Raw genomic sequence first — 19,772 nt, 5'->3', positions numbered from 1 at the left:
AGAGCCACAGTTTCATAACCCAGCAATGTGTCTTTACATGGTTTACAAATAATTAGCATCCGTCCTGCGCCTCCGAGTACACTCCGGTTACGCCCGACTCGACCAAAACAACTAAATAATAATAATAATACTGAAGGAAAAATACTACTAGCTATATTGTTACCTCTCGACGGCCACTCCCATCCTCCTCCTCAAAAAAAAAAAAATCCTCACCAAAACCCAAACAAACCCCAAAGTCAGCTGAACACGCTGTTTAGTTACAAGCACCCCCCTCTCCAGCGAATCTATTATTAATAATCAGAGCGCATCTGCTCAAACGGGCAAAGGCGGCCAGCTGCCTGCTCTGCCGACACGGACACGCCGCACTCATTTGCTGCCGTCGGGTTTTAACAGCTTCTTACATTCCTGGCTTTATTTCCCGGGGCATTTCTCCGTGACAAAGCGCCTGGGTGGGAGGGAGCGCGCTCATATATTTCTCCAAACTTTGCCGGACCCGGGTCCTCGTCCCTACCGGCTTCTGGAGCTTTGCAACCAGTTCCCCCCCCCCCCCCCCAGTTTGCACGGCTTCTGGGGGGGGGGGGGGGGGGCGTTTAAAGTTGGCTATAGGGCTGTTTTTCCCCTGCCGCTGGGCAGACGAAGACAAACAGCGCATTCTTGCTCTAGTTTCTCACTGGACTCGGAATACCAAACCGGAGCCAAGGCCAGCCCTTTTCTTCGGTCCTCACCAACCGGGAGCTGTTCGCTCCCTTCCCCTCTCCCGAAAAAGGACGCACCGGCGAGGGGAACCCCGGACCGAGGGTCCTCACCCGGGACGACGGGACCAAACCCCGGGGGCCGGGACCGCACACAACCCCCCCCCCTCCCGTCCCCGTCCCGCTCCCAGCCCGGTCCTGCCCTTACCCTGCCCGCAGGCTCCGCGCTGGATGGCGATGACGGGCGGCTGGCGGAGCCGCTCGGCGCGGCGGCTGGCGGCCCGCAGCTGGCAAGGGCTGGCGTAGGTAACGGCGTCGCTACCGCAAACCGGCTCGCTGCTGGAGCACAGGCAGCGCCCGGCGGCCGCCCGTTTGCGGACGGTGGCCGAAGCCGGCACGCCGCCGCCGGGGGTCACGACGCACTCAAGCCCCTCACCGCAAGGCGGTCCCCCCCCGCCCCCGCCGGGCCCGCCGCAGGGTTCGCCCTCCTCGGCCCCGCAGACGCGGCAACAACCGCAGCCGTCCAGCACGGCCCCGCCGGGGCAGGAGGAGGGCAGAGGCGGGCAGCGGGACCGCTCGCAGCGCTCCGGGCAGGCGGGCGGCGGCGGGGGGGCGGCTGTGGCGGCGGCGGGCAGCAGTGCCGCCAGCAGCAGGCTCCAGCCCCACAGCGGCATGGCGGCGAGGCGAGGCGAGGAGCGGGGCCGGTGAGGGCGGCGAGGCGGGCGGGCGGCTTTTAGTGGGGCGGAGGAGGGGAGGGGGACGACGACGACGGGACGTGAGGGGCGGGCGGCGGGGCGGGGCGGCGGGAACGGCCTCCCCCGGGCCGTGACACCCACCCCCGGCCGTGACAACCCCCCCGGGGCCGTGACACCCACCCCGGGCCGTAACACCCACCCCGGGCCGTGACAACCCCCCCCGCACCGCCGGCAGCCAGACCCACTCTCCCCGCCCCCCCCCCCCCTCCGTCGCCTTTTTGGGGCAAATTGAAGGGAGCTGTTAAAACTTGGCCGCGGGTGAAGCCGCGGAAAGGGGGATAACAAGGGGGGGGGGGGGGGTCGAGCACTCTTCCCCACTTCAGGAATTACGAGAAAGGGGCATCGAAAGAAGGAAGGGCCGGTGATTTCTCTGGCTGATAAGAAGGTGGGTGGAAGAGCAGATAAGGAGGGCAGGGCCGCCAGGCGGTCCCCCGGTAGGAAAAGTGAAACGGTCCATGCAAATGTATGCAAATGCCCGGCATCCCCGCCGGGAACGCCCGGTAGTCCCGCCTGCGGCGGCCTGAGAAGTTCCCGGCCCGGGGAGGAGGAGGAGGAGGAGGAGGAGGAGGAAGGCAGCTCCTGCCGGGTCGCTTCTGCTCGCCCCTCGCTGCTCCGGAGGTTCTCGGAGCCTCAGGGCAAGGTGGGTGCTAGCAATTAGCAGAAGGTTAATCAGCCGGCAGGGAAAAAAAAAAAAAAGAAAAAAAAAACCCCAACCTATAGACAGAGGCCTTCTCGCCATATGCTCTTTTAGCACGCACAAGGCAGTTTAATCACACGCAAGCACCTTCCTAGAAAAAAAGACATCATTTCCAAAGCTAGTAGGGAAAGGTATAACAAGAACTAATAGCTGGAAATCGAGCACGGCCGATTTTTCAATTACGAGCCGATTAAACTTTTGAACAGACTACCAACCTGTAATTATTTAAGTGTATCTTTATCAGGCACCCGATAACCAAGGGCCTAACAAACTTTACAAACCATTAGGCAAGATGAAATGCTGTTAACTGTTAAGATGAGCTGCGACTAAGAAACTGAGGGTGCCACTGACTACATTAATACAGAAGGATACAAAGTCTTTTCACCTAGGAAAAGTGGAATAATCTTTAGCAACGAGCCACCCAAGCAGGTGGAAGCACAGCATCCCAAGTGTCAGAATGCAAACCTAATTGTTCCAGGGAACAATATAAAATCTTATCCAACTGTGACCACAAACCCACAAATGTGCAAAACTTACTTAACTGCTTGGTTTAGTACCTGAGGGTGGGAAACCACGTAGACTCCAACGTTGCCAATAAAAGATCCAGTACCAACCCCTTACATCTGCTGTTTTCCAGTAACTCCTATGCTGTGCAAGAAAAGAGATTTCAGGAGAATTACTTCACTTCTGAAGTGACCAAAATAGTAAAGTAGTAATCTGGAACAACTCACAGCGAAAATTCCTTAGTATTAAAATCATTACAGTGTTAAAAAGTCCAAGAAAAAGTTCAAAAATGTTTACAATTTTAAATATTTTTAAAATATTTGTGTGTGTGTATGTGCGTGTGTATATATATATATATAAAATATGGATAGATACCATGGTAGTGTTTCCAAATTATTTATTGTTTATCCATTATTTATTGGCTACTTTTAATGAGCTTCGGGGTTTCATTTCCCCCCCCCCCTTTTAAAAAAAGACAAGTCTTTAAGGAAAGATGAATAGTTTATAGGAAAAAAAATGTATAGGTTCAGAAAAGATCTTATAAGCTCCTATTTAGAAGCAGAAGCAAAATATTCAAAGACCAGTGAATTACTGTGGGGTTTAGTCCTACCCCGCCCAGAAAGGCTATCTGCTTTTCTGTCACATTGCCTTTGTCAGATAACTTACTGTTTGAAGCCATTGCAGCCTTATCTCCCTAGGTAGGAAAAAAATCACAGGTAGTGGGAAAGCTCCTTGTTCAGTCTTCCTCTCTCCATGGATGTTTGTGTCTTTTTTAGCTTGGTATCCTTTGACATCAGTCATTCCAGGGAGCAAAGGCAAGGCATGAAGAGAGGCTCAAAATAGATTAACAAAAGCCCTGTTGACAGAACCCCCCTCGGAATAGTTAAAATTTAGTAAGTCAGTACCCTAGTTCAAAACCTAAATAAAGTGAATGCATCCTTGCCTCAAGAAAGGAGTTTTTAATCCATGAAAGTATAAAGTGGTTACTTAACTGTTCATCTTACAAAGTTTGCAAATCTTCAGCTACATATATAACTACTTCAAGAACTACTGCAAGTTTATGGTGTTCTCGCACAGAAGCTTGAAAGTATATTTATCTTTTCTGTGATGTATGATTATTTTTTTGCACAAATCAGCCAGCACTATCAGCTTCAACCTCTTTGACAGACTACTGAAGACCTGTGATACACTAGCCAATATTTTTTCTTAAATAAACAGAACAGAAAAGGGAAGTACATTTGTTGATAGACAGACAAGGGTTAAACACTGCAAAGGAAATAAAATATATCCCAAGGTCTTAAGTGAAAACCGTCAATTAGCAGTTGACTTCTAATTAATTAGCAGAGACTAGTATTGAGGACCTTCTGCTGTTATGTTTTTTGTTTCTTAAACCAGGTAAGGATGTGAATCGTAATCTGAGTATTAAAATATAATTTTTTTTATAATACTAATTTTATAGGTTTCACACGGGCGCGCACACAACTGAAAATAAACACCTCACTTTCCAGAATAACCGAGATAAGTCTTTGAGGGTTTCATAACTTAATTTACTGACAAATATATTTGTTAATTACCCATCTAATCTGCGTAGAAGTGCGTTACACCTGAAAGGCGCTGTAAACCCAGAAATAATTATTTCTGCCCCATCGTAACGTTTTCACACAGAATGGCTGTCCACGCCAGCAGACATTTATCAATACTCAGAGACACCAAAACCGTGGTCTGAAAAATACTTAACACTTGAGAGACTTACTAGTAAAATATTTCATCTCCTACTTTTCAAAGGGAACTCGATGATAGGAGGCTGCGTCTAGAGATCACATGCTACAAATTCTTCTGAAGGTATGAAAAGTTTGGCTACTGCTGTCGGCGATCCAGAATTTGCCCCGACATTCAGCCTCAGCCTTACTCTCAGTAGGGGTCAGGACAGAAGAGATCAGCCTTTCCTGCAGCGTGACCGTATGCTTTATATTACCTATTACGAAAACAAGTTTTCCTGGATGCCCATGAAGATGATCGCCACGTCACCCAAGATGTATCATTTACTGCCTTTGAAATTTCAGTTTCAGAAAGCAGCAAAACACCTTGTGTTAAGAGCTGCTACCTCCAGTGGTTTCCTTTCTTACGTTGCTACCGCACAGGGGGGTGCCGAGGAGGTGGCTTTGGAGTAAGCACCTGGGAAGGGTGGGAAGCAAGGAGCAAGTAAAGGATGGAAAGAAAAGAGTACACTTGGCAGGAGAATAAGGGGTTAACGTTACAGTCTGGGGCTAGAAGGGTCCTGGCCAGAAAAGAGGATTGGGGAAGTTTGAGATGACCAGAATGCCTATATTCTGAGCAAACTTAAAACAGCTTGGACTTCGCAGAAAGCTTTTCTAGGTTTATTATGACTGCGTTATCGTTTTGCTTCGTTCATTAATGGCTTTCTCCCAGATTTTCTAGGGGAAAATTTATGCTGTCCTAAATACTTTTGGCCAGGGTGTAACACCCCTACCCCCACCTCCCAAAACCCCAGGACTTCTCTACTTTGCAGGACTTCTCTGTTTTGTTAAACAAATATTTACTTTTTTTTTTAATTAAAAAATAAAAGCTTTTAAAAAAAACATATGCTGGATTCATCGCTACATACAGAAAAAGTGCCATTACTTTGAAAGAGAATGGCTGCAAACCAGGGAGTTTAAAACTACATACTCTTTTCCAGATATGAATTCAGCCCTGGTGCTTGACAAGCATAGCTGCTGGCATAATTTACAAAATAAATGAACGATCAGGGTGTCTTCTGTAAAGCCTCACAGGACACCAAGCAACTGCCCCAAGAAACAATTGCTAATCTGAACAAATTAAATATGTATTTGTATACACGTGTTTTTTTCCCCTCCATGTCAGAGGGCAACCTTACAACTAGGAGTACAAGTATTACACTACAGGCAGGGACTGTAGAACAAGCGTTGAAGCTTCATAAATTACTTAATTTATAGAAAACGAATGCACTGCTATGAAAACATGCAGTTGACACCCACCTGTTGAGAAAAGATATTACTTAGGTCTCCTGATGTGCCTAGTTATCATCAGGAGAATGGGGGCATTAGGAATGTAGTCCAACAGAGAGGTTTAAATTCTTAAAAGATGTGTTCACTATGCATAGATATGCAAAATTACAGTGTTGTTTTAAATGTAAATCCCTAATTACAGTGTCAAAAGGTACCACTTAGAAGAGCAATATTCGACTACTACTACACCATTACACAGTGCCTTTACAAATGAGTACCAGGTTCTTTTTCTCAGAGAGGTTGCACAGAAAATCTGAAGCGAAAAAACAAGGCAGACATTTGGGACATGATTCAGTTAGAATAGGACTCAACGCTTAATTTTTCCAGACAGTAGCCTTCGTTACTTCAATGAAAGATCTCAGAACACTTTTAGCAGCTTACTGGCTTGAAGCATCAAATAGTTATATAGATTGTGGTCCAAAATACAGATGAAGATACTAAATAAAACTGATAAAAGGTAAAACTATACATAGCACAGAGAGCTTCTATTTTTTTATTTCATTTTAACTTTTAGACTAAAAATGCTCTGTCCAAATTTCCCCTTTCATTTCTTCCCTCTCCCCCACCTCAGATTAATATGGAATCCTTATAAGAACAGTAATATTTCTGACCCACACCTTCAGAGTGCACCTTTTTGGTGTGCTCACTAATTTCTCCATCCATTATAATATAGACTTCCTATAAAGCCTAAAAAAATTAGCCTTTGAATATCAACATTTTCTACTAATACAGCCATTTTTATGACGGGCGATACTCTGCGATGCCGCATGCACTTTAACTCATTTCTGTATAGAATTTTGACTTCTGAACATATATATGCAATTGTAAAACCTCAAAGCCAAAAAGTAAAATTATTAAAATGGCAGCTCAGTAAAGAACAAAGTTTCAAACTGGTTTAGTCCCCTTCAAACTGTAGACCCAATTACCCTGCTCTACCTCCAAACTCTTTGTCTCGCATTACTTTGCCTACCAAAAGCAGAGACAGTTCCTTTCCAGTCCAGTAGTTGAAGAGACTGTACTCCCATTTTAAAGGTCCTTCTGACCAGCTGCATCGCTCTAGTTAACCAGTTTCCCAGGTACGTTCCAGAAATTTTAAACTGCAGTAATTGAAAGTCAGCTAGCTCAGCTCCAAACCTCTTAGTACAGAAAGTTACTGCCTTCCACTGCTAGACATAGGCACGTCTTTCAAGCAATAATTAATATTTTCAGCCAGCGCATTTTATACAATCATCTAACATACATATATACACATAGATACTTGCTTCTCATTCAAAAAAGGCTACTCTTATGAGACTGAATTACTATCTAGCTATCAGCAATAGGTTTCTCTTGTACTGGTTCATCATAGGAAAACATCAGAAATGTCATTGGTTTATTTTGTTAATGCTGGGGTTTGAGTTTTGCTACTTCGGAGAATTTTCATACTACAAAGTGTCAGTTCTTCAATTTCTTCCGTTTCAACTATTTTTTACTATCCTCTGATTGCCTGCAATTGCTTTCCACAGTCAGTAGCATCACAAGAAGCTTCACACTTGCATTATTCACTGGACAAGCTAACAGATTATTCACTTTTTTCTTATAACATCATCGCTTCCTCAGGAGTAAATCAGTATTGTAAACAAAAGCTGCAGGGAGAAAGGGATGTTTGGTTTTGTCTTCAACCAATTTGCTGCCACTGTTATTCAAAGCTTACAAGGAGCAAGAGTTTAAAACAAACAAACAAACAAACAAACAACCCAACTTTGAGTAGCCCTGCGACTTAAAAACTGCAGTTTCAAGATGGATTTTTAAGATTCAGAAATATACTTAAAAGTAAATGCCTGACTTGAGTAAGTTTTAAAGCTAGAGCACGACCTCTAGGTGGTGCTGACATCCTGTTATTCCATGAGGTTAAGGCACATGCCCGTTTATTAAACTATGTTCTGCCCTTTGGCAGTTACCTTTGGGCACGTGGACTGCAGAATTAGCAGTTACAATTTCTGTAAATTTCTTATTCTAACACAGTGGGTTTAAATCTATAACCATAAAGAATAACTCAATCCCCTCTTCAGTAAAGGGGCAACAGCAAGCACACAGCAAATGAAAACATGCAAGACAGCAGGGAGTAAGACAGAGCACCCAAGTCATTTCAGTGACCACAGTTTAGGTCTCAACTGGCTGGGAAAGGTAACTAAGATTTTTAGGAAAATAATTAGAGGATCAAAAAGTTGAAAGCTAAACAGCAGAGATGCATGCGGTAAGATAGAACTAGAAACGGTATTTTCAGCTCCTTTAAATGAGTTTGAGTTGCAGCCAGTAATTGCATTTTATTCTCACATTTATTACTAGGAAGAATAAACTGTATTGCTGTACATGGATTAGTATCTAACTTGGCGTACCAAGGACCTTACTGAAACTTCAACTCCATACTGCCGCAATTGGGCTGCTTTTGGAACTTAGTGATGTTAGGATAAAACTGAAAATGTCTAGTTTAAATGGAGATGGGCTACCAAAGGTACAATTGTATACACATTTCATACCAACTCTGGCCTGTGGTGCAACTGGTTAAAATGGAAGCTTCAAGACACTCAGTGCAGTGACTCCTCTAGAAGTCGTATGTTACAGAGTAAAAAGTTGGGGACAACGGCATGCACATTTTGATACTAGCTTAACTGGAGATGTGTACATACCTGGAATAATTCACAGTCAGAAGATGTCGCAGTCCAACTGGAATTTGGGTAACTGTGTACAGCCTATATAAAATACCTTATTCAATTACTGTTCTTTATCTGAAGCTTGCGTCCCGTTGAGACAGACCGATTAAACGTGCTGCTTCACAAAAGGGAAAAACGGACTTGAGAAATGCAGTCACTCAAGTGTGATGACGTCACACTGTCTACCATACAGACAGTGAGGTGCTTCCAGATGTCATATAGGTGCCGTTATTTCAGGAAAGCATTTTTGAGGGAGAACCTTTCTTATGCAATGGTATAAAACCAGAAGAGTGCATGTTACATTTTGTCCTCCTGGGGTGTTTTTTTTACCCTTTCAGATGGTGCCTGAGTGTTTCCAAATGGTTAACTTGACATTACTATGCATCACCTCTTCCCTTCCATTGATGCAAAAGAAACCTGATCGATTTCCCTTGCACAACATGTAAAAATTCCACAGAAGAAACTGAGAACAGTAAAAGAAAGACAGCTCATTCTGTTAAATTTCTTAGGCTACACAATCTGATCGGATTTGAAGAATTAAAAAGATGTTAGAGCTGGATAAAAGATAATCTGACCTCTTATATGCTAAAAAGGAATATATTGTTCTGATAAAATATTTAACACGGTGCAAGGAAACTCAGTCAGATGTTATTTTAAGTTACCCAAACTGATTTATTGACAATTTAAATGTGACATATTTACAGCACTGTTTCTAAAATAATTTAACAATTTTCATAGATTTATAAAAGTACTGATAAATAGGAGACCCTGACAATTACCAACCACAAATATTTCCCTGTGCTACTGAACTACAACAGTAGTTCTTTTCTTTTTTCTTTTTTTTTTTTTCCTCTTTTTGTAAGTCCCATAATGGAGCTGCTTTACCTCCACCCAATGTGTAAAACTGCCAATACCAAAATATAATAAAATGAACATGCAGTGTGAAAGCTGTACCAGAGCAAGTGATTTCAGATGTTAGACTACAGTAAAAATATTTCAATGCAAAGTGTCTTCCACACAGAATGTATTTATGAAAAAATAAGCTTTTGAAGAGCTATTGTTTTATCTTTATAGAAGTTAAAACCTACAATACTAGTACAGACATTTACAGTAACTTCCAATTCTGTGGTAGTTTTCACATATATCTAAAGAGTCAAACAAAACCAGTAATTTACAAACACCACTGCCTTAAGACAGTGGTTAGTTAGCTTATGGATAAAAAAAAAAAAAAAAAGGTGCTGATATAATTTAAAGTTTTGAAATTAGATGGTATCTCATTCTTATATGACACCAATTATTCTATCCTTGGATCAACAAATTATTGTGGTAAAGCCATCCATACCTCTCAAGCAGGAAGTCAGTTTGGAAGTTGGAGAGAAGATGGACTTATACGGTATCTATCTTAGGTTCCAGTAGACAAAAAGAAAAAAGTATCGCAAAGCTGGACAATCTGAATCACAATAAGCAGCAGCATGAGATATTTGTGGGGTTTTGATTAAAGCAAACATTTTTCAAAAATGATGAAAAGTACACAATCTAATCCAATACTTGAAATGTAAAGGTTTTCATTTGCATCACTGAAGCCCCATAACACAGTGTACACAAACAACTATTCATTTTTTAAAAACATATTGCACAGCTAGTAGGTGCAATACCAGAACACTGGTATCCCTAGCATAAGTCTTCTATTTTAAATAGCTGTTTCGAACTATGCTATTTAGAACAACTCCAAGCCAACGTTCAAAACCATTAAGAATGGTTTGTGTACATAACTAATTCAAAAGTGTTTCAACAATGTGAGAAAAAACACAGGCACTTAAGATTATTAGTGCACCAAAAGTTATAGGCCACAATTGCATGACTATGAACAGTTCAGTACCAATAATGACAAGACTAAACGAGGAGGTCTTCCACTGATCAATACAGAAACAAGAACTGTTCACAAAGCACTGATAAGAAAACCATTCTCAAAACAGTAATCAAATGATACGTTTAGACATTTAAAAAAAAGATTGCTGCAAAGCCTAATGTAACACAATATAAACCCTTACTTGGTTCAAAAGATCTAAAGTGTCCAAATTTGAAAGTCCAATTTCTCTTCTCCCCCCTCCAAAACACCATTACATGCAGTCCATTAAAATCCAAATGTGCAAAAAGTTATAACCCACCTTTAGGAGTGCATCAAAAATAGGCTGACTATTCAAAATATTATTTTAGTGGAAATTTTACAGCACCATAATTAGAATTCCAAGGGAGTTCAGAATTCTTGTTCTGGTAACAAATCAGTTGACACTGTTGATCCTAAAGAACAGAAGAAACATTTTCTGCATTTCCTGGTATCTGAAAGTCATGGAGAGAAACAATTCTCATCTATGCCTAAAATCTTACTGTAGTTCAAAATGAAATTAAATAATCACATTTGTTGGCAGTAAGTTCTCCACAATATAACATTAGTTGTAAATTTAGTAAATTTGCCAGATTAGGAATGACAAATTGCTGGTACCTTGCTTACTTGCAGAAGTACTTTTTTGTTTTTGTCTTTTTTTTTTTTTTTTCCTAAATTGTGCAGTTTGGCCCCTCCCTAGTAAGTGATTTACTGTCAGGCTTTGAGAAAACGCATAAGGTCCATTTCTGACCGTCAGCTGAAAGGCAATATACAAACATATTATATATACACATGTGTGCACAGAAACACACACATACATATATAAAAATCAGTGTTCCGGTTTTTTGTTCTCATTTCCTATAATTTTCTTTGGTTAAAAGTCCGAGCAAGGAAATCAGAGGACCGAACAAATGGATCATTCTCCAAACACTTCCATCACTACACATCACTAACTGGAAGGCTTGCATCATCCAGATCCACAGGGCCAGAATCCTGTTCCTGAGTGCCATTTTTACTTTGGGGTTCCAAGAGGCCCCGTTCAGTCACTTTGGGAGCTGATTCTCTTGGAGCGACAACCTGGATCTTGTAGCTCCCTGGCTTGGCCTTGGTAAAAGATTCGTGAAATCCTCGCTTCTCCAAGGCAGGGTATTTGGCGTGAGGGTTTGGGACCAGAGGGCTGCCGTGAGTGGCTGTGGAATGTGAGGTGGCTGGGGCTGGGACGGCAGAACGGAGAGCATGGTTGGGTTCGGAAGAAGACTCGGTATGCTCCTGGAAAAGAAAAGCACATGTCAGAAGAAGTAACTGACGTCATGTTGGAAAGATGCAATTTGAGATTTCACTCAGAAAAAAAATTCAAGGCAGAAAATACACAAAGCGAAGCATCAGCCACAGCAGCAGGAGGCAGGTGCTTTCTCAAGGTGGTGTATTATTAAATGTGAGCTTACAGCAGTATGTGACAGCAACATCAGTTTCTTCATTTGAGGAAATTAAATTTCTCAAATCAAGCTCAGCATCTCTTTAGACTTTATAATATAGTCCAGCAAATTGAGGCTTCTCATTTTACTAAGATGCTAAGTAACCTTTTGAAGATAACACTTTAAAGGCCATTGAAAGTGACATCTTTCCAAGAGAAAAATGTATTCAAAGGTATTCATATACATCAGGCACTCGTATCCTAAATCCTGAAGTAATGCACATGTTACAGTTCCCTCTTCTTGGGGTACCAATCTCCCGAATTGTTCCAGGGACCAAACAAAAATAGTAACTATTTTATGCTATCGAGACTATGTAACAATTTCCAAAGTTAATGGAAACTGATCTTTAAGCTATTCCTTCTAATTGTCAAGTTATTTTCTTGTGTTTATTATTAACTGCCATTCTGTTGACCTTTACATAACTCTATTAGATTGATACTGTAAAAATTATCTTCCACCATTTACTTAGTGATAGAAAGAAGTTCCCAGACTACCTAGGAATGATTTAGATGTCTAAAGCATAGGTACAGAGTGCCATTTTAGATGTCCTAGGATATCCTCCCTGACCTCCAGCTGTATCTCCTGAACAAAAAATTCCTCAGGTTCTTCATCATATCTATCAGCTCTGTAAGGATGTATCACATACCTAAGGATATCTAAACCAGCGCTGGATACAGTGTTAAATGATATGATCAAAATGATGTGTGATGATGCAGTAAATACTTCCCTCTGCATGCATTAGGAGCTGCAGCTGCTGCCACTTCTGCCATCACCAGTGTTAGTACGTGAACTAAAGAAATCCGCGAACCCATGTGCGTACACAAATCAAGTCACTTTTCAAGCACATTTGTTAGCAAAAAAACCATCACAGATGTGTGTCCAAGATGCAAATATACATCCTAAATGAAACACTTATTTTTTCACAGCAGTTTTCCAAGTTTCTTTTCGAATGCTATGACATGCATTCAGAAATTTAATCATAATGGATTCCGCTAAGTACTACTGTATTTCTTTTTGTAAATTAACTAATATCATTGGGTGAAGGAGCTGTGCAACTTTTTTTGGACTTCAGTTTTGTGTTCAATCTCAGTGAAGTATTTCACATTTTTTACATTGCCTTATTTCATACTTGACCTGATACTCCACTTTAAGAAAAATATTTGATTTAGGAGAACATATGATTCAGCGATTTCCCTACTATTCTTCTTAGTATTAATAATTTTAGTACAACAAATAGGACAAAAATAAGGGATATTAGGACAAGGTCTCTATAATAAACTTTTTGCTAAATTGAACTGAAGGATGCTCAGATTTTACTACCCACACTGACTGTAATTTCACAGTTAAGAGACTATGCTGCTGCATTACTCCTAAGGTGTACTGCTTCGAACAGCGTACCGATTATACATTATAATGCTTCTATGTTTGAACTAATAATTTCATGCAGAGACTTATAAGCCATGCAAATCAGGCTACAACATTATCCTTCCAATTACTGGAGTTACGACGTGCATTTTTTGTGTGCACGCATCTGTATTAGTTTGTGGGTAGCTTAAATTTAATTTTGCTTTTGCGCAGTTTCAAAAAAATGTAAAGTAAAATGGAAATATGAACTCTCATGCAAATTAGGTTTAATACTTTCCTATTAAAATGACATCACATAACTTACGTTTAAACATATAGTATGCTTTGAAGTATAAATACATGTTTTTGCCATTTTTAATTTCCAATTATTTTAAAAGTAAGAAAAAACAGTGCAAACCTGTAAGTGAATGATATAATTTATGAGTTAGTTTTCAGTAATGGTAATGGCAACAGGTAGCATTATTTTTAGTTTTTTATAGTGCAAATTAGTCTCTAGTCCTAGCCCTCCGTTAAGAAGGCAAGTTTACATGAGAGCCCACATACGTGCTGCATTCACCAGTTCTTGATGTATACCTCTGTATACAAGGATTCGACAGCCTTCTGGCCTGCCGCATCTGGAACACAGTGCAAAGCTAAGATTAGAGTAACCTATACTTGGGGAAAGAAGAGAAGAGAGGGGAAAAAGAAGTGATGCAGACAGTAACAGCTAGATTGCTCAGTTAGCCCCACAAAAAAAGCATATACAAGGAAGAGTTATCTGCATATTTTCATTCCCCCAAAAAGAAACAAAATTTCCGATAGGAAATTTTATTTAAAAGCATGAAGCAGCTCCCAGCTGCAAAAAATAATTGAGAGCTTAGATTGAATTAACAGAAACACAGCACCAATGCAAATGTGTAGTCAAAAGCCAGATTTCAATTATCAGATTTTAGATTATGGGGGTAATGATATATTCAGCTTATTACAAAACATCCCACAGCCAGAAAATGAAAACCATAGCTTGCAACATCTGAACTGTAAAGTATTCCATGTTAAATCTGGACATACTTGGAGACACTGTGACACTACAGTAACATTCACTGTTCACAAGTTAATGTACTTTGTACTGAACATCTAATACAGTTTAAATGCAAGTATGTATGAAATGTTAGCATCCACATGGCTTCACAAATATTAAGATTTGTCACAGTGCCTCAGTTCAGTAATGCTAGATGGTATTCACACTACGTTTCCAACAGCAAAAACTAATTCATGCGAGCAGAGATCTCTTAGAGAAGTTACTTTAAATTTGAATCTGTATCTGCAACAGAATAAATTATCGACAACAGAGAATGACAATTTAGTAGCTAAGAGCTGTTAAAAACAAATCAGGATATTGTCATTTGATTGCAAAATTCAGCAATTAGCAGGAACACCTCGCAGGAATTAGAAAGTTTCAATTTTACTCCCAAACTAGTAGTAGTGACAAAGATCACACTGAACTCAGAAGATTTTTTTTTTCTAGGTTAGCACTTGCATTATCCATGTGTTCAAGACAATACAATGCACATAAAGTTACATACAGGTAAGACTAAGATAAGTGGTCAATTAAAAACGCAAAGTATTTTATGCCAGGCTGTATGAAAGTTCATGCAAAGGTGCTGCATTACTACAGGACAGGATAGAGGACAGGCAAAAGGAAAAAACAGCTAGAACTTCATGTGCACAAATGAATATCAACTAATCACATTTTCTCTGAGGTTCAGAATAACATACGGAAGCTGCTGATCTTCCAGGTCCCCGCTGTGCTACAATGGCCCCAGAAATTGCTTTTATCCAACTGTGCATGTCTTCTGGACTGTCCGCCTGGATCAAACAATATGCATTACCTTTAACATAATCAACTCTCAACTTTCCCGGTGTCCTGACCATCTGCATAAAAATGACAGCCTTACCCTACTTTAGTAGTCTGTTATTTAAAGCCATAGGGACTTCCATTTTTTAAACCAGACATTTCTTAAAATCTTACCCTGAATTTACTATTATATGTATATGGTTCTATAAAATAATAAGCAAGAAATAAGTATTTTCATACTATTTGCATATTCTACACTCAAATTTTTACTTTCAGCAAAATAAAAATCAAATGCCCACAGAAATTCTTACAGGAGATCTGCCGACCCCTCGTAGCAGACTTTGGTCAATGACATAACTTCTGTACTTCTCAGTCACTGCTGCACTTCACTTCTACGAGGTATTTACTGAAGAGTTACAGTCAAATAAAAATCAGTCTCTGTCAGGGGTCAGCTGAACATTTACTTAGAACAACAATCCAACAAAGATGCAATAGATTAACAGTGAATACCAAGGGTGTACGTATCTGGGATAAAGACAGATAAAAAGCTAAAGCTATCTCCTAATTAGGTTGCAGCTTTAATAAAGTAGCACATCCACCCAGCAAGATATATCTGCAACATGTCACTCAATTACGTTCTGCTATAGGACAGCTCAAACTCAGCATCTGGCACCACTGCTTGTATTGGTGTATTGGGCTTGCATGGCAAGGTTTTGGTAGCGGGGGGGCTACAGAGGTGGCTGCTGTGAGAAGCTGCTAGAAGCTTCCCCCATGTCCAACAGAGCCAACGCCAGCCGGCTCCAAGACAGACCCGCCGCTGGCCAAGGCCGAGCCCATCAGCAATGGGGGTAACTCCTCTGGGAGAATGTATTTAAAAAGGGGGAAAAAAACCTGTGCAACTGCAGCCAGAGAGGGGAGTGAGAAGATGCAAGAGCCCCAGCCCTGCAGACCCCCAGGTCAGTGCAGAAGGAGGGGAGGAGATGCTCCAGGCGCCGGAGCAGATTCCCCTGCAGCCCCTGAGGAAGACCACGGTGAGGCAGGCTGTCCCCCTGCAGCCCAGGGAGGTCCACGGTGGAGCAGATATCCACCTGCAGCCCGGGGAGGACCCCACGCCAGAGCAGGGGGATGCCCGAAGGAGGCTGGGACCCCGTGGGAAGCCCACGCTGGAGCAGGCTCCTGGCAGGACCTGTGGCCCCGTGGAGAGAGGAGCCCACGCTGGAGCAGGTTTGCTGGCAGGACTTGTGACCCTGTGGGGGACCCACGCTGGAGCAGTCTGTGCCTCAAGGACTGCAGCCCATGGGAAGGGCTCACATTGGAGAAGTTCCTGAAGAACTGCAGCCTGTGGGAAGGACCCACATTGGAGAAGTTCATGGAGGACTTCCTCCCGTGGGAGGGACCCCACGCTGGAACAGGGGAAGATTGAGGAGTCCTCCTGCTGAGGAGGAAGGAGCAGCAGAGACAACGTGTGATGAACTGACCACAACCCCCATTCCCCTGCACCGCTGGATGGAAGGAGGTGGAGAAATCGGGAGTGGAGTTAAGCCTAGGAAGAAGGGAGGGGTGGGGGGAAGGTGTTTTAAGATGTGGTTTTATTTCTCATTACCCTACTCTGGTTTGATTGGCAATAAATTAATTTTCCCCAAGTCAAGTCTGTTTTGCCCATGATGGTAATTGCTGAGTGATCTCTCCCTGTCCTTTTCTCGACCCATGAGCATTTAGTTGTATTTTCTCTCCCCTGTCCAGCTGAGGAGGTGAGTGAGCAAGTGGCTTTGGTGGGCACCTAGCACCCAGCCAGCATCAGCCCACCATAATTGGACTATACAGGCCTTTCCGATCCTACAAGAGAAACTCAAAACTTATTTCCAGTACTATAAGCATCCCATTCCCACATAGCTAGGAAAAGCAAGTCTGTGTGATTTGTATGATATCCAAACATTTAGAAGGTGACATGGTTAAGGATGCAGTGAATAAAGTACATATGGATACATATTACCAAATAGGTACTGAAATCTAAATGTTGCTGTGCTTTAGGAGATATTTTAATGTGGCAACTAACTGGAATCTGAGAACGCAATTACTATACGTAAAAATTCAGTACGACAAAATATTGAGTTGATCCTACAGAATCTGAAGACCCAAATGCCAACAAAATCCCATTAGGGTTTATTGTTTATTGTTTTCATACACTACCAACATAACACTTGCTGTTATGTGGAATATTTCTTACATGCATCTTTCTGAAATACGAGGATCACATTCCCTCTGAAAATCATGGCATAGTTAAATGCCACTTTAAAAGCAAAATAGCAGCACTTCTTTGTTTTGATTATAGTAGTCTCTTGTTTTTGCCCAAAGTTTAAAAAAAGAAATTACCTGTACATAAAAGGTTCGAGAAGTTGTTACAATTTCAAAGAGATTGTCTCTCATCATTATATCACTGTAAATGAAACACACAAAAATACTTCAACAGCAAGTACGACTTTCTATTTTAAAAAGACTCTAGGATATGTGGAGAACTAGAGCATTTGTTGTCTGAAGACCTTTGTATTTCTTTATCACTCTACTGTTGTTTTTTTGGTAAATATCAACTAGAAAAAGAAAACCAGCATCTCTTACTCATTTTAGTCCTAAGACTGAATTTATCAGTAGCATGCATGCTACTATATATATTTCTAATTGGAACATTCTAAACCATATCATGTTAAGTTTAAAAATATTTAATGTTCTAGTCAAATTTCTGCTGAATTTCACATTTATATTTTTTTATGTCTTCGCAAAGTATTAGTCCTAAGCAGTAGCCTGCTAAAAACAAGAAAATCTACTATGAAGGCCATTAACTCCTTAGTATATTGCCATTTGGTGGGAGGGAAACAGCAGGAAGAAGAGCATTCTGATCTAAATTCAGACATTTAACATAAGGTAATGTCCTCTAAAGGTTTAGAGATTATATAAGCAGAATAGAGACTCCTAAAATTGCTGCCTCAGATCAGACAGCACCCATGCATCTCTAACTCATGATTGCATGATACTCCTTTGTTCCACCCTTATCCAATGCATTTACATTCTACTGAATGTTACAAGTTGAAACACACACTAGTGCAGAACCCTCAAAACCAGTTTTATACACAAAACTACTTGCGCATCACACATGTATACATTAACTGAAGTTATTAAAAAGTTCTCCATTGTTTCCAATGAGCAGTCTGGCCATGACAAAGCAGTGTACTACATCCCATGTAACCACATCGGTGCTTCTGTCCTCACCTTTGCTTGCATTCCTGAACTTTATGGACCTCCTTAAGTGGTATAACCCTGAGAGGTTCCTTTTCCTGGAGAAAAAAAAAAAAAAAAGCAGAAATATTTCAGTAGAGCATATCTAACAACTAGAATATAGTCAAAAAGCCAGAGTTTAAGACAGTTGATGGGACCAGACTTACATAAATGAGACTTTCAAGGCAGTCACTTATGCAAAAGGTGATGTTAACCAAAATTTAATTTGCTTCTGTAAGTATTAAACCAGCCATGGCACTTGCAACGAAGAAGAGGCAAAATCAAGACGTAAAAAACCCAAAAGCATTCATTCACCTTACCATAACGGAGACAACCAGCCCTGTCCCCTTCCCCTAACCAGATCAGAAAATTCAATCTGGTCTCAAGCAGCTTATTTCAGTAAAATCGTGATTATATTAATTTACTATGAAATGCTACAATACAAGATGCTTTGTTAATTGTACTGCGTGACATGGCTTTAAATAAGATGAATTGTATCCTATACTTAATACAATTAAAAATAATCAAAGAAATCAATCGTACCAAAGCCTGTAAAAGAGCAAGTATTCTTAAAGCATATGAAAATTCTGTTACCGTAACAAAAATAAGTGTTACAATTCTGTCAAAGTTTCACAGAACAGGAAAAAAAGTGAGAACATTCAAACAGAAATACTTTCACTTTTGCCATGACAACGTAATGTCATACATACTATTATTTTCCTGTGGTTGTTGCAGTAAAACACAAACAACAACTTACTTTACCTCCTAATGTGTTTTATTTAAGCAATGTTACAATGGACTACTTCAGCTGGCTTCAGCTTATAGACAAAACAAAAGCTGTCAACTCTGGAATGATTACTTTCTCTACAATTTCTATTACATATACTTAAGAGATTTATGTTGTTATAGCAAACAGCGAATGTCACCCAAATATAACCATCCTCAAATGTCAGTTTTCATTAGATCACTTGTCTCTATAGCAGATCAGATGTACAGAGTTTAAAACTCAATGTTTTCAGTTATTTTGCCCCTCTTCCCCCTTTCCCCTCCCTGGTCTTCCTACATTCACTCATCCATTACAACAGTTTTCAAAGTAATACATCAAATGTGAATGGCAAGATCATCCTTGGAATACAGACACCTGTTGCAGGGAAGACCTCAGCTCAGAAATTATAATTTTCGGAGTCTGATATTGCCTGTATTCCACTATGCTCCACCTGAAGACTGACAGGGGTTCTTCCTCAAACTGAAAAGAGGAGATCATTGACAGGAAGGGACGGGCCACGACACCAAACCACCACAACAAAAAAATGCCCAGAATCTACACATTTTTCAATTTTAAAAAAAAACAACCAAAAACCCCAAACAGTTTTTACATTTTTGAGAGCAGAGAACTCAAATTTCCACAAATGCAAAACAACAGCACCTCAAGAGTCACTTGAAGTACTGGTGAGCAGGCTGGCTGTCAAGACAAACTAACTTCAAGAAAGAGCCATACTTGACTGAAGTCTGCAGCTATTGGGAACTGAAGTCCAACAGGAAGAATTTTTCCAGA

The 19,772-nt window shown here is 41.0% G+C and overlaps 2 protein-coding genes across 11 annotated transcripts in view; both read right to left on the bottom strand.

Annotated features, from left to right (window-relative positions):
• Window positions 1-1,406, bottom strand: part of HTRA1 (HtrA serine peptidase 1) — a 34,092-nt gene extending 32,686 nt beyond the window's left edge. The window contains exon 1 of one of the 2 annotated variants that reach the window (XM_052799392.1): window positions 901-1,406. In XM_052799392.1, coding sequence (XP_052655352.1) covers window positions 901-1,366 — 466 coding nt within the window. In that variant the 5' untranslated portion in view covers window positions 1,367-1,406. The remainder of the gene's footprint in view (window positions 1-900) is intronic. The other variant, XM_052799393.1, reaches the window with a different exon arrangement.
• Window positions 1,407-9,209: 7,803 nt separating this feature from the next.
• PLEKHA1 (pleckstrin homology domain containing A1) overlaps window positions 9,210-19,772 on the bottom strand; it is a 41,007-nt gene continuing 30,444 nt past the window's right edge. For 3 of the 9 annotated variants that reach the window (XM_052798724.1, XM_052798725.1, XM_052798726.1), the window contains exons 9-13: window positions 18,212-18,276; window positions 17,321-17,384; window positions 14,869-14,958; window positions 13,687-13,761; window positions 9,210-11,542 (exon numbers count right to left, since the gene is read on the bottom strand). In XM_052798724.1, coding sequence (XP_052654684.1) covers window positions 11,213-11,542; window positions 13,687-13,761; window positions 14,869-14,958; window positions 17,321-17,384; window positions 18,212-18,276 — 624 coding nt within the window. In that variant the 3' untranslated portion in view covers window positions 9,210-11,212. Of the gene's footprint in view, window positions 11,543-13,656; window positions 13,762-14,840; window positions 14,959-17,320; window positions 17,385-18,211; window positions 18,277-19,772 lie in introns of all 9 variants that reach the window. The other 6 variants (XM_052798727.1, XM_052798733.1, XM_052798728.1 and 3 more) reach the window with 5 other exon arrangements.

The sequence above is a fragment of the Harpia harpyja genome, chromosome 10, assembly GCF_026419915.1.
Source record: "Harpia harpyja isolate bHarHar1 chromosome 10, bHarHar1 primary haplotype, whole genome shotgun sequence".
NCBI lineage: Eukaryota > Metazoa > Chordata > Aves > Accipitriformes > Accipitridae > Harpia > Harpia harpyja.
Note: the sequence above shows the minus strand (reverse complement) of the source record. Positions and strands in the feature narration are given on the sequence as shown.